This window comes from Thunnus thynnus, chromosome 9 (genome assembly GCF_963924715.1).
Source record: "Thunnus thynnus chromosome 9, fThuThy2.1, whole genome shotgun sequence".
NCBI lineage: Eukaryota > Metazoa > Chordata > Actinopteri > Scombriformes > Scombridae > Thunnus > Thunnus thynnus.
Genome location: NC_089525.1, coordinates 17,311,447 through 17,325,829, shown reverse-complemented (window position 1 = coordinate 17,325,829; position 14,383 = coordinate 17,311,447). Strand labels below are relative to the sequence as shown.

General features: G+C 39.5%; 1 protein-coding gene across 1 annotated transcript in view; it reads left to right on the top strand.

The window, feature by feature from the left end:
- LOC137189434 (dedicator of cytokinesis protein 2-like) overlaps window positions 1-14,383 on the top strand; it is a 101,003-nt gene that overhangs the window by 75,262 nt on the left and 11,358 nt on the right. The window contains exons 27-35 of the mRNA XM_067599300.1: window positions 7,740-7,838; window positions 8,020-8,114; window positions 9,165-9,243; window positions 9,371-9,471; window positions 9,818-9,876; window positions 10,276-10,424; window positions 10,684-10,769; window positions 11,097-11,253; window positions 13,330-13,370. Of these exons, the coding sequence (XP_067455401.1) occupies window positions 7,740-7,838; window positions 8,020-8,114; window positions 9,165-9,243; window positions 9,371-9,471; window positions 9,818-9,876; window positions 10,276-10,424; window positions 10,684-10,769; window positions 11,097-11,253; window positions 13,330-13,370 (866 nt within the window). The remainder of the gene's footprint in view (window positions 1-7,739; window positions 7,839-8,019; window positions 8,115-9,164; window positions 9,244-9,370; window positions 9,472-9,817; window positions 9,877-10,275; window positions 10,425-10,683; window positions 10,770-11,096; window positions 11,254-13,329; window positions 13,371-14,383) is intronic.

Sequence of the window (14,383 nt, the reverse complement as noted above, 5' to 3'; positions counted from 1 at the left end):
TCTGTTTTGCTGCTTGAATGCCTTTCTGTTTATCCACTGGACCTCAAAAAAGGTTGCATTTTGTAGATATTGGCAATAGGAGAGAACATACAAAGTAGACACTAAAATCATCCGTGTGCACCTGGTGGATTTACACCAGTGTTTCACACTATTCAGTGACATTTGCGACATGCAACATGTCGGAAACATTTCTTTCTGTTCCCTTAAATGATCAAACCCTACCACTTTAAGTAATCTAATAAGAGCCATCAAAGTTAATGCTTTAATGCTCTGTCTTAATTTAAAATTAATGATATGTTAATTATATTTAATTGCATCAGTCGTCTTTCCCTGTTTATCCCACTGGGCATCTCATGGGGATAATGAACTTCACTCAGAGCTTTACTTGGTGACATAAAGTGAAGTGAGTTTATGTAACTTTTAAAAGAAGAATCAGCATATCTTTCTCTTACAAAGTTAAATTTATATGCAATGAAATAAACTCTTGCTCTACTCAGTACACTCAGTGTATTTGCTGCTGCTACAGCCTTACTTGCTGTGCTATCATGAGCAGTTATGGTGGCAAATGTTAGTAAACTTCAGTTCAGAAAGATATTTCTGTGTCAGTTTGCTGACTTTATGACTCTTCTCTATTTGTGATACTGTACAGTATGTTGTCACAGATAAAGATTTCAAAGCTTTTATCAATGTGTTCATTGCTGTGCTGTGACAGTTGTGTGACGGTTTTCTTGCTGGAACCAGTGTGCTACAATCACTGAGAATGCTCCCTACATACCTACAGAAGAATCCAGGTTGAGGGCTGAAGTAAACAAGCCGCCATCAAGGCTGTGGCACATCCTTTTAAACCAATGTAAACCTGTGCTAGTTTTCAACAAAATCGGGTCCAGTTTTAATAGATAGCTTGACCTCTTTTCACATGAAAATCAACAAAATCATACAGACTGTTCTGTGCTGTTAATATCCACAAGCCTCTGTAAATCTTCACATTTGCATCTTGAGTGGCATATTGACAATGGATCAACCAAAGGACCACTAGAGACTGATGTCTGTCTGCTGTATGCTAGCTTGGCTGGGTATTCGCTGCATGTGTTTCCTGCCTGAAATTCCAATTTTACAATATCATATGTTTCAGGTTTTTTTAAATAGTGTATTTCATCTGATTACAATGTAAAACATCATGGATTGCCGGCTTTGTTGATTTATAATCATAAGCTAGCAGGTACTGCCAGCTGTGTTTAATTACTACACAGAATTTTCACATGCAGACTGTGGAGCTCTGACAAAAACATTCATGTTTCCAAAGCTATCATAAGAATTTTCAAACTAATGATGTGAGACTGAAAAACCCCCACATTTACATCTGTTACAGGGGGCGACTGCCAGCCGTGATCAACCCAAACATCACTGCTGTTATTGTCGGTGAAAGTGTTCAGTTTGATTCTGTCACCGCAGTAATGGCAGCATCACTAGATCACACAACACACAAATCAGCTAGCGGATGATATGCAGTGAAATTCAAACTGCTGCTCAAAGTGTTGAACCCTTTTGATTGTAATTACCACATCACCTTTTTTCTAGCACTACCCTCAGGACAAACTGTATTTTTTTAACAAACTGTATACTTTTAACCCCAGGGTGCACAAACAGCAAAATCGTCAATTTGTTGTTGTTAAACTCGACACTTTCGTACTGTGGAGTGTGATGAAAATTGCAGCCTATAGGGGTTCATAGCATGGCTTAGTTTAGATTTATTTCATGTCATTCAGGTGCATTTCCAAGCAACTGTCTTTTGATGCAACTAGGAAATTACAGCTGTTAATACATCATTTACAAGAGTGGCAAGAGAATGGGGAGATAAATGGAAGGAAAGTCAAGGAGAGAAGAAGAGGAGGGGGGGGGGAGAGAGAAATCCCAGACCTCGCCAGCATCTGTGTCCTGTTTTGTCAGTAATCTCTTCACTGTTGCGTAAGGCCTTCGCCTGAGCAAGCCCTGAGCTCCCTCTCTCTCTCTCTCCCTTCCTATCTGTCACACACACTGTACTTGTTAGTATTTTTATTAAAATACACAGCACACCTCCCATATGTCTCCGCATGTCATAACATTTATATAAAACGTGTTGATGAAACACATTCACGTACAAGTGCACAGACGGCTGATGGTTGGATATTTGGCCCTTTGAGCATTTGTGTGTGTGTGTGTTTGTGTTTTAGATGGTGTTAGAGAACATTGAGAGCATAAGTCCTTAGAGAAGACCAATTACACTGAAGTAGGGCAATGTGTCATGTGACCTACACTTCAACACACAAACACACACACAAACACACACACACACACACACACACACACACACAGGCACACACAAACACGGTGAACATGGCACCAGAAAGTAGTAAAATGTAGATAGTTTTGGTGTGTGTGTGTTCTTAATCCTGTTACTGAACCATTACATACTAGGGTGGCAAAGAAGAAAAAGAGAGATGGTGAGAGGTAGGAAGGAATTACGAGGAGAGACTCAGAATTAGTGAATTTTGCTATTACATTAGCTCCTGTCTTTTAATGTCTGCTACGCTTGTGTGTATGTTACTGTCCCATACACTGTAGTATAATTACATTAATTTTAATGTGGCTGTCATGTAAGGATGCCAATAACAGTATTTTTTCATGTTGAGTTTTAATTTCAAGGTAAACCTTGTTCCCATGTTTTAGTAAGTGCACATTAGATTATAACATTATAACACACTGACTATTTTTGTATTGTTTTGATCAAATTAACAATAATAACTCACAAACAATGTTCTCAGGACTTGAGTCAGTGCTTTGGACGTCCTCACATGTATTCACATACAGCAGTGTTGCACTTAATTGATCTCCCGGCACTTTAAAGGATGAAATGTGTGATGGGAACACGAGCAAGAAAAAGAGAAAAGGGGAAAGTAGGGAAAAGAGATTAAAGAAAGTGCGCTGACAGGGTCTCTGATGTCATGCTCAACTGTAAGAGGAAAGTTAGGTGGAGGGTGGGGGTGGTTATGCACTGTGCTGAAACACACGCATCAAAGCATGCACAGTATTCATGCCCGGTTAGATGTTCATGTGATGAAGTGAAGTTCACTAAAACACTTTGACCTTCCTTTAAAGAGTAATGTATCAATTTTGTACATGCCTGTCTGACTCGGTAATTATTTGAAAACTGTACACAGTGAAAGTATTTTTTAGTTAGCGTACGTGAATGAAAAAGTGTGCATTTTTATTAGAATGCAGGCACAAACACACTGCCCATTTGATAAGATGAAAGCTTTCTCCACATCAGATGCCATTTACCTTTCATCTTCAATTAGCCATCCATCATTCTTCATCTCTTTCTCACGGTTCCCTTTTCTGCCACCAACTCTGGAGGAGAATTTCACCCAAACCTCGGCTGCTAAGATGAAGCACTAGTACCTGTAAATCTGCAATGCCTCTGAAAAAAGGTCTGTGAACTTCACTCCAACAATGAAGCTGTAATTTTAGTAATACAAAACAGAGTCCAGCGCAGGTCTGCAATACCGTACCCGTTTTTTTATGGGCAGGCCATTTATTTTTCTGACATTTCTTTGACTTAATGATTAATCAATTAATCAAGATCGGCAGATTAATTGTATGTAAAATAATAGTTGCAGACTGAATTAGGCTATATAATCTTTTTATATGTATTGTTTAAATTGGTGGCCTCATCCAGCAGTAAGCTTTCAATGATAGCTATACTTGCCAATCACCAGGGTGCAATCAATAGGCATAAACTGAAAATCTATCTACACTCAAAGCAACAAATATTCCAGCATCACCTGATAACCACACACAGAGCAGGCAGACCAAACAGCAGCATTAAACCATACATAGAGATGAGCAGGCACCAAAAGACAAGCAGTAGCTATCAAACCAGTGATGCAGAAACAGTAACAGACCCCATTAAGTTTTCATCCAAAATATGCACAATAATGTAGCTTACCTTTGACATCCTCAATGAAAATATATCCCAATAACCAAGTCCAATTATCTTTATCGTCATTGTATAAAACAATGAAACAGCGAAGCATCTCCCTGAGTCACGTAGTAACATCAGTCAAATAATTGAGAGTTCATTTTGTGTGTCACCTTGGTGTCCTGATGTAAGTTTTATCCCATGGGACACCTCTAACGATGTCCAGTAAGTTACTTCAACAAGTGATGGAAAATCCCTCTCCTGTAACTTGTCTTAAACTGCCGGATGTCCTGCATACTCCGGTGAAAGTTGGTGCAAGCAGGTCAGTTAGGGGCTGAATTAGCAGCCACTTTTAGTGGTTCACTGGGGAAAATAGCGTGGGGCACAGGACATGCACTTGCAAAAATCCATTTCTTCCCTGAAATCATTCGAGCTGGAAACGTGTCCAGTTTTACCTTTTATTACCACCGAGGTCATCTGGGGCTACTGATCGCTGCGGGGGATGCTGTGGTCCGATCCAGTTAGCAGCAGGAGAGACAGTTCTGTTGTTGAAGCTGTTAGCTAATTCAACCTGCCAACTTAATTCAAAACTCGAGTCAAGTGATGTGACACTGTGAGCATCACAGCCTGTGACAGGTCAAAATTTACATCAATCATAAGACAACGGGCAAAGAGTTCAAATGAGCCCAACGCTGCAGGTGGCACAGAAGACAGAGCTGACACACAAAGCAGATTTGGAAACCACCTGCAAATCCTTTTTTTTTTTTTTGTGGGTAGACCAACCTTATGCAGGACATAAAACAGTTCTATACAGGAGAAGTAAAACAAAGACACATTAAGCAGGACATAAGCAAAGGCACATTGCTCCAAACTGGACATTCACATTGTGCTCTTTACTAGCCAGACTCCTCCCGCTGTCTATTAGGTGCCTTGGCCCCTTTCAGGCCTGTACCGAGAGGGTCTCCTTTTTAACATACAGCTCAAGATAACAAAATAATGATTGGAGGAAATAAAAAAATGAAAGAGGAAAATAACAAAAGACATATTTTTTGCAGGTCCATTTCCCTTTTCAATTTTCTTTTTTCTAATTTTCTGAGCTTTCCACTGAAACATTTAATAAAAGATGCACCGTGTTCGATTTTAGGTTCTCAACAGGAAATGTTGTCTACACAGAAAATGAAAAGATTCAGGACCAATCACAGAGAGAAAGGATTGAGAAAGTAATATCAAAGAAACAGTTGGAGCATATGCAGAAGAGGAAAGTGGAAACAACTTCAGATAGATGACCACTATTTGGCTCAACTAAGGCAATCAACGCTAACACACTCTCGTTGATGAGACTGTGTGTCTGTCTGTAATATATGCAAACTGTTTTTACATTCATGCCTTTGTTCTCTGCTGCTCGGTGCAGTTCAGTTTTTCTCTTTTCTTTTCAGTTTTTACTCTGTTGTCCGCTGCCCTTCTCAGTGTCTTTCCTCAATCAGCCAGTGATTGTGGAAAGGTTTGTGTCAAATTTTCCATAAATGTGTTTTAATCAAGCTCAGGGAGGGGTTTTTTGCAGCATAAGTAGTTTTCACACACTTAACAGTAACTTCTCCTCAAACTTGTCTAAAAATTTTTTTTTTTTGCCTATCCTCATCTTTCAAATCTGTCTTATTTTCTGTCATAATAATGCTTGCTCCTTCTTCCTCATCTTTAGTCTCTAACTCTTCCTCTCTTTCATCTTCTAACTGTAATTCTTCCGCCTACTAATCTCTTCGTGTGTTTTTGTGTACTCACCTTGGGCCATATTCAGAGTTAAGTGGACATAATGAGGAGTTAACACTTCATTAAAAACGCCAACAAATACCTCATTAAAAACTCCAACACTGAAAACCTGCAGTATGTAAATTTAGGATCAAATGAAAGTGGAATAGTTGTTCATAGCTGTTACATTCATATATTTGGGAAGCTAGATGCTTAATATCTTGGTGTTTACATTGAAATTGACCAAATCTTGCATCTCTATGAAGATCCCCATCCAGAGATGTTTTACAACATGCAAAAATACTCTGGATTGAATAACAATTTGTGTCTAAGATGTTTTTTCCACAGAAAAGGTTCAATTACTTCATTAAAGTAAAGTAAACATCCTCAAAATGACATCCCTCTCTGGCCCTCATTGAAAAATCCAGAATCTATGGTTGTGATTTCACAAATCTTGCTGTTAGGTACAAACCTGAAACTCAAATTTAAAGTGAGCACAATGAAGCATCTGACCTTCAGGAGAGGAATGTGAAAACAGCTTTCAAGTGTCAAACTCTGCACATACATCATTCTGCACAGTAAAGGTCAAGTGAAGTAACAATAAGCAAAACACATTTTGAGCGTCTTCTCTTTTGCTTTAATAAAAGTTAACATTAAAATATACATGTTAAATGATTTTTCCTTAAGCTTTTGCAACTTTCATTATTTGTTGTAACCATAAACTCTAAAAGCTTCAATTTTGTCTTTTGATTTGTGTCATAGTGTAATTCAGAATATATATATATTTTTCATGACCTAATAGCAGTGAGCCACAATGTGAAATACAGAATATGAGGTTCAGACTGCAGAGGCTGCCAGTCTTCTTGCCAATAGTTTTGTTTGTTTATAGTAATTATGCTAATTTAACTGTGTGGTAATGACATGTTGATGAATACAGCATCTTTAAAAATAACATCACAACAATTTCCCTTGTTCAGAGCCCTGCCCTTTTGTTTCAGGTCATGTAGGAAGTATGTGATTATGTTGGTGCTGTTTGGACTCGTTTGTTGCCCAAACGAGCAAGTCACAGTACTGGGGCCTCATTTATAACCATTGTGTACGCACAAAATGGGGCTTGGAAGATATATACGTCACTTTCCACGAAACAGTTGGAATGTATAAAAACAAACCTGATAGGAGAATGGGCGACGTAGATGGTGAGGTGCTGAACTGAAGCCAGATTGTAGTAGTACGATTTTAGTTTTCATATAGTTTTTGTGTGTAAAATCGCTGCAGAATGGCTGCCACACACACTCTGCCTTCTCCAGTCACCTCACCCAGTATATCTTCACCACTTGTACTTATATATGGATTAAGTAAATTAGAGAAACACCTGTATGGTGGATTTTGGAGTAAATATAAATGAATACAGTGTTAATTGTATTTTAGATATTGAGTGTGTGGTCTCATCAGTCACGCATGTGTCTATATAGAGTAGATGCTTAACAAATACCAGGCAGTGAGCTTAGGTGTCCCCGTGCCTCCACTAGTCCACACCCTGAAAGTGTGCAGAAATATGCTTCTTGGCATCTACCTCCGTGTCTGATCACTTTATTTAATTTCAGAAATTGTCTCGTTTGTCACACCGACTGCATTGACAGCTGCTGCAGCTGTCAGCCTCTCAAACTTTCTTCTGTTACTGCTGCTGTTTTCCACAGGAACAACATGTACATCAATAGTCATGAAGGCTTTTGCATTGACCGTTTATGGTTAATTGTGGGAGTGTAGGGGGTGGGATATGACGTCCATCCACATGTGCACCTTTTTCAAGTTGATTGTGATTTATAATGGGAAAATGCATGCATTCCGACGTTTTCTTTACAGTACTCTTGAGGCAGCTTTAGACACAATTACCTTAAGAGATTTAAATATATTTGGCTTTAGATGTATAGCACTCAGTTTAAAAGCAGATGCTGAGTGCCCAAAAAGTAATGGTGCATCTCTCTCTCCCTCTCTCTCTCTCTCTGTCTCTCTCACACATCCTTTACCTTTGTAGTCCAGGGTTGTGGCCTGCATGACAGCTATCCTGAGTCAGATGGATGATCGTCACTATTCCACATACATAGAAACCTTCACTGGTACCACTGATCTCGTGGTAAGTGCACACACACACACACACACACACACTTCTGCAGGTGAATTGATGAAAATAGAGTTAAAATACATTATTAACAAGCTACCGTGTATCACTGTATATGGTGACATTATTTCTTACAAACCCAGTCTGTCTACTTATATACACACTCATTCTTCTTCTCTTGTACATTTCACTGCAGGACTTTCTGATGGAGTCCTTCCTACTTTTCAAAGACCTGATTGGGAAACATGTGTATCCCTCTGACTGGATGGCCATGATCATGGTACAGAACAGGTACTGTACTGCACGCACACACACACACACACACACACACACACACACACACTCACACAGTCAGTGGAATTTAACCATCAGCCTACTGGTCCCAGGTCTGCTTCTCTAACCCGTGTAACTGTAACTGCTGAGGTGCAACCTGCTACTAGGCCCATGAGGCTTGGTGGTTGTGAATTTAAAAGGATTGCTGCTATCTGCAGTGACTTCTGCATCCACACACACCCACACAGGGATAAGTTAGAAATAGTAAAGCTGGGATCAAGGCGATGATGATGAAAAAGGGCTGATGTGACAAATGTGTCTGTGTGTGTGTGCAGATGGAGTGAAAGTTGTCGGCGTATTTTTTTTTTATGATGTAAGCTAGAGGGGAGGCTGAAGTTGTGTCAGACAGCGATTTAAAAAAAAAAAAAAAAAAAAATAGGTAAAAGTGAGAGTGAGGAAGAGGAAAAGACAGGTTGATAAGGAGTCTGCAGACTGTGGTTGGGAAAGAGATTTGCAAATAGATAGAGAAAGACAAAGTCCCACAGAAAAGAAAACAAAGAAGGTTAGAGAGGGAAAGGTAATGGCAGTTGACTGTTGGATAACATTGATAGATCGTATTGGATCAGAAAAAGACTGGGAGCAGATTTGCTACTTAACTTTAGAAATGCACAGTCACAACTCACTGATATACCTGCACACCGTGTTAGATCATGATAACAAGTTTAGAATCTGAAACAATATTACAGTCTTGTCTGAAAGCAGCAGAAAAAATAGCAAGCAAAAACAAATAAGCTCCATTTGTGATCACTGACAGAATGTCATCTTTTTATTCTGAGATGTTACTTTTTTTCCTTAAGGTTGTTTTTTATTCAATAACTATTTGTCGGCAATCAAACCAGTACATTAGGTTTGGAAGTTATTTTTTGCATCATTTGATTCTCAGTATTCATTTCCATTTCACTTGATTCAATGCTACTTTGTTGACATATTTAGTTTGTGTGTACTCGATGTGTGTGTGTGTGTGTCTGTGTGTGTGTGTGTGTGCGCGCGTGTGTTTCTGTCAATTAGGGTGTTCCTGAGAGCCATAAATACCTATGCCGACACTATGAACCAAAAGTTCCTCAATAATGATGACTTTGAAGTACAGGTGAGTGCATAATTACAAACATTTTTTTTTTCTTATTAACAGTCTGTGTATTTTGCTGCTTTTAAAATGGATCTCTATCATCTGTCTCTACATTGATCCTCTCCTCTCACTCCTCCTTCTTGTCTAGTTGTGGAATAACTACTTCCATTTGGCCGTGGCGTTTATTACCCAGGAGTCTCTGCAGCTTCAGCACTTCTCGCCAACCAAGAGGAACAAGATTCTGGCCAAGTGAGAGAAGGGCCATATAATTTCCTTATTTACCACACCTACTCTCCCTGCTCTAATGAAACACTCAGTGATTTGTGATCTATTTTGGTATCTGCATTACTGTTTACACTCCCACTGCCTATTAAAACTGTATGTTGTCGGTAGATAGACATTCAATTTAGTTCGTGTTGGGGCAGCATTATCTGTCCCAGTGGACTGTTCAGTTTCTGAGGGTGAAAATAACAGTATTGATCAGGACATTGTTCTAAACTGAGGGTCTGATTTCACTTTGTGCCTCTGTTTCTGTGTATTTCTCTCTCTCTCTCTCTCTCTCTCTCTCTCTCTCTCTCTCTCTCTTTTATTTCAGATATGGAGATATGAGAAGTCTCATTGGCTTTGCTATACGTGACATCTGGTACAAACTCGGTAAGAAAGATGTGCGTGTGTGTGTGTATGTGTGCATGTGTGCAGTTGGGTGAGTGCATTTCACTTTCGCTTCACTTTACTTTCATGTTGATGCGACCAGAGTGGAATTTGTTTGCAGTACAGCATTCACAGGTTGACAGTGTCAGCACCATTTCACCTAGACAGACATCAATATACCGTAACATATCACCTCATAAATAGAATTTGTTGTATTTCTTGGCCGCCAGAGAATGCTGCATGTAGAAAAAAAAGCAGAGTTAAATGCTCAAATTAGGAAGCACAGTTCAAAGTCCTTATTGCAGAAGGAAATAATTGGCTTTTAAGTGTGGCAGAGTCCTGTGGAGCCTTTTTATCTCTGAAGGGAAAACATTTGCACTATTTGTTGTGTGTTTCTTTTAGGCAGTCATAAGATCTGTTTCATCCCTGGCATGGTGGGTCCCATCCTGGAGATGACGTTGATCCCAGAGGAGGAGCTGAGGAGGGCCACCATTCCCATCTTCTTCGACATGATCACCTGTGAAAATTCACACTCTGGAAACTTCCTCAAGGTAGTTACACCCACACATACAGAATCATGTGAATATAGTATACAATTAAACACACAACCGTGTAAAGACATTCACATTTGTGGACACGTACATAACTTCACCTTTGCACAGAAATGCTGGCACACAGACATTGTGCTCCTCCATCAATTTACTTATGCTTGCATAATTGATTTCTCCTTCTATTCCTCCTTTGATTTGCTTTCTCATCTCCCTTTTGTCTCCCCTGTTGCTTTCTCTCCCTCTATCTTTTCTTCTGCAGTTCGAGAATGAGATCATTCTGAAGTTGGACCATGAGGTGGAGGGTGGAGGAGGAGATGAGCGATACATGCAACTACTGGAAACCATGTAGGTCTGAATGTACTACGGTTACAGGAGCTAATAATACTCCTGTATACTAGATAAACATGTAAGAATTAAAAAGGTTGGTATTGCACGAATATGGTATACCACGGATATAAAGGGCTAAATTTAAAATATTTTGACTGTCTTAGCTTTGCTATTGTCCCAAAAACTTGCAGAGTTTCTGTTAACCTTTAAGAAGTTCATTTTCGACACATGTAACTGGTTTCACAGCAATATATTGACAAAACTTGCAACACCCAAGCACTGAATATCAAAGCAAAATCCTCTCAGACACCTCTGGTAATTAACTTGTGGATGCTTGTCTGCCAGCTTGCTGGACTGTGCTGCAGAGAAACCCACGCTCAGGCCACAGGTGCAGCACTTTGTCGCCTTGGTGAAGGGACTCCTCATTCGTCTCCTTGACTACCGTACAGTGATGAGCGATGACAGCCGCAACAACCGCATGAGCTGCACCGTCAATCTTCTGGTAAGTACTGTGGTCCTTGTCAGCTTTACAGGTCCCTTCTCCTTGAAAAAAATGTCCAAGTGGGCTTTCTTAAAGGGCAGAAACCAATGCTGGTACAGGAGAAAGTAAGATGTTGGGTCCTAGAATTTCACCAGACTGCTTTGAGCGTTTCCCTCTCAAGAATTTTCGTCAGTTTTGTTTTCATTCTGTTTTGTTGATGCTCGGTGAAGCTTTTGAAAATCTCCCATAAGTTGTGAATCCGGCATGCGTCACCATGGATTTGCATTTATTGACACTAACCTTGTGATTCATGTAATGTACTTTGTAGCTGTAGTATTGAAGCCCACAGCAAAAGGGTGCCGATCTCAGATACACACACACACACACATATACACACCAACACACAAATACACACATCAATAAACTCATTATTAATTGAAAGACTAATGTTAGAAGAGACTAGTAAACAAGTTTGTTCCATACAGAACTCAATCAATAAACTCATCCTTACCAAACTGATTGAAGACGGGTTCATTATGGAACACTGATTTTATGTCATGTCTTTCATGCCAAGGTCTTTGTATTCCTTTTCCACTTTTAATTTGTGTGCTGATTGATCTAAAGGAAAATATTCATCTCTGTGTATGGTCTCTGACTGCTTGCAGAGCATTGCATCAGCTCCTGTCTGTTCCACATCCTTTCTCTTATGTGATCTCCTAATCAGATTCTCCCCCACGGTATTCTCAGGTTTAGTAATGGATCTCATCTACAGCCATACGATCGTCTCCACCGCAGATTAAATCATATAATTCCTCCCCAAACACTTCTTTTATGTTTACAGTTTTAATTTAAATCCTTTCTTAGAGTTTTCATTTTTGAAGACATTTCTGAGATGCTAATGATTCGGAGGATCAGTTAATGATAAATTGATGTGTGTGTGTGTGTGTGTTTGGGTCTTATAATGTGTTTTGTTCTCCTAAAGAAAGGAGGCTGCTGGCACGTGGCAGAGGTGTTTAGCTTGTAGCCTGTGGCAGCTGGCTGTTAACTATTCTCTTTCATTTGTTTGGCCAGCTAAAAAAAAATCCCTTCTGTTGGCTAGCAGACACTAGTGCACTCTCCTCTCCATGCATTCCCCCCCCCCCAGGTTAACTTTACCTTACCTGTGTCTGTATGTACACACACATACAGACACACACTTAAGTATTTGTTATGCTTCCTCAAGCAGATGCACTTCCACAGAAATACAAATGCACTTTGACACATTACCAGACATTCACACATTCAAAAAAAACTCACACATCTGAGGCTAAAGTAACCTCTGCTAACCACAAACTTAAGACTTTCCACTATAACTTTGTCTTTATGCTGCTCACAGAATCATGTTCGTATTGTAGCTATCACTTCCCCCATATGAGATGGTATGGGGTTTTTTAAACAGCCGCCACTTTGCTGTGTTGTCAGTTAGGAAAGATGTATAAAAGGTGAGAGGTAGGTTAGTTGTAGGTTGTGTCGTCTGTGTTCAAAAGATTTGTCAAAGGCGACCGCTGTGAAGGGCCACTGAGCTAAAACATCTGACCTTCATGTAGATGGGCAGCCTCTAGCAGGAAATCAGCTTACTGAAGCTAAAATGCATTGATGCAAACATTGATGCATCTGACCTTTGCAAAAATAAAGCAAGGAGATATAAATATGCATACGATATGCTTTGGTTTCACAGAGAAGCTCACAGTAATTGAGCAGTTTTTTTCATGTTTATGTGTGTGTCTCTTGTGTATTTTGTGTGTATTACTGTGTCTGCTGGCTCATGCTAGTGATGGGAGGTGGGGTTACATCAGTTCGTTCCACTCCTCTGTTCTCTGTAGATGTCATTAAACCTCATTAAACTGGGAGTTTGTGCAGCTTAACTAACAAATGCGCATGCACACACTCCCACACATTAACACACACAAGCAAAATAATATACTGTAACACACACACATGCACATACAGCCACATAGACAAATACACGGGAACAGTCACACAGTTACATTGCTTACATACTTACAGTCACTGCAGTGCGGACAAATACTAACCTGAGTTCTCCTTTCGATTTTGCAGAACTTCTACAAGGACATCAATCGTGAGGGGATGTACATCAGGTATTTACATGCTGAAACTGACATACATTGAAATGGTACTTGTCTGTTTTGTTTGTGCATGTGTGTGTCTGAATGTGTGTATATATGTGTGTGTGTGTGTGGCTCCATAATCTGACAGCGGATTATATGAGTCCCACTGAATTAATGTCAAAATCCACAGGATCAGCTCTTGGTCTGACTGGGGGGAGAGCAGCGAGAAAGAGAGACATGATAGACATGAGGGAGGAAGAGGTAGAGAGACAGAGGAAGACAGGATGATAGCAGGACAGAGAGAGAGAGAGAGAAAGAGAATACAGATCCCGTCAGGTCCCATGGTGCATTTCTGGCAATAGTTTATAGACATAATTAGTCATCTGTATATGTGAATATGAGCTCAGCTCTGTGGTTGATCAGCTGCCTCCGCCTATTCTGTTGAGATGAATATAGTAACATTTGGCTGGCTCACTAGTTGATGTTAGCAAACAAACACAGTCTAGTGCAAACATACATTTAAGTGCTATTTATATGTTATGGAAATGCCAAAATGTTATCTTACAAAAAGATCTAGCTATATTACTATAAATGCCAATAGAAGCCAAAACTAAGTCCTTTTTATGAATTATGGAAGATTAAAATCTGCAGCTGAATTACTCTCATTTACACTGATAATCATATTAACAGTTAATATAAACATAACTTATGAATCTTATCTCATCTTGAATGCTTGAATGTTTATTTCAAGCTGAAACACTTTCAGAAACTCAGTATTGACTAAGAAAAACTTTCTTAACAACACTCTCATTCAAAATCCCCTTTGTGCTGCTGTCCATAACAGAATCCAAATCATTTTGGCAATTTTCTGACTCACCCATTCAAAGTTCTACGTCAGTGTTACAGAATCCAACAAAAGGAAAATGGCTGTTTATTGTCTCAGAATTACTGCACTGAACTGATTTGCTTGTGTTCCTCAGCAAGGTTTTCTTCAAACTTTCTTTGAATACAGAAATTTTAAACAATGAAGAAAGATCACATCA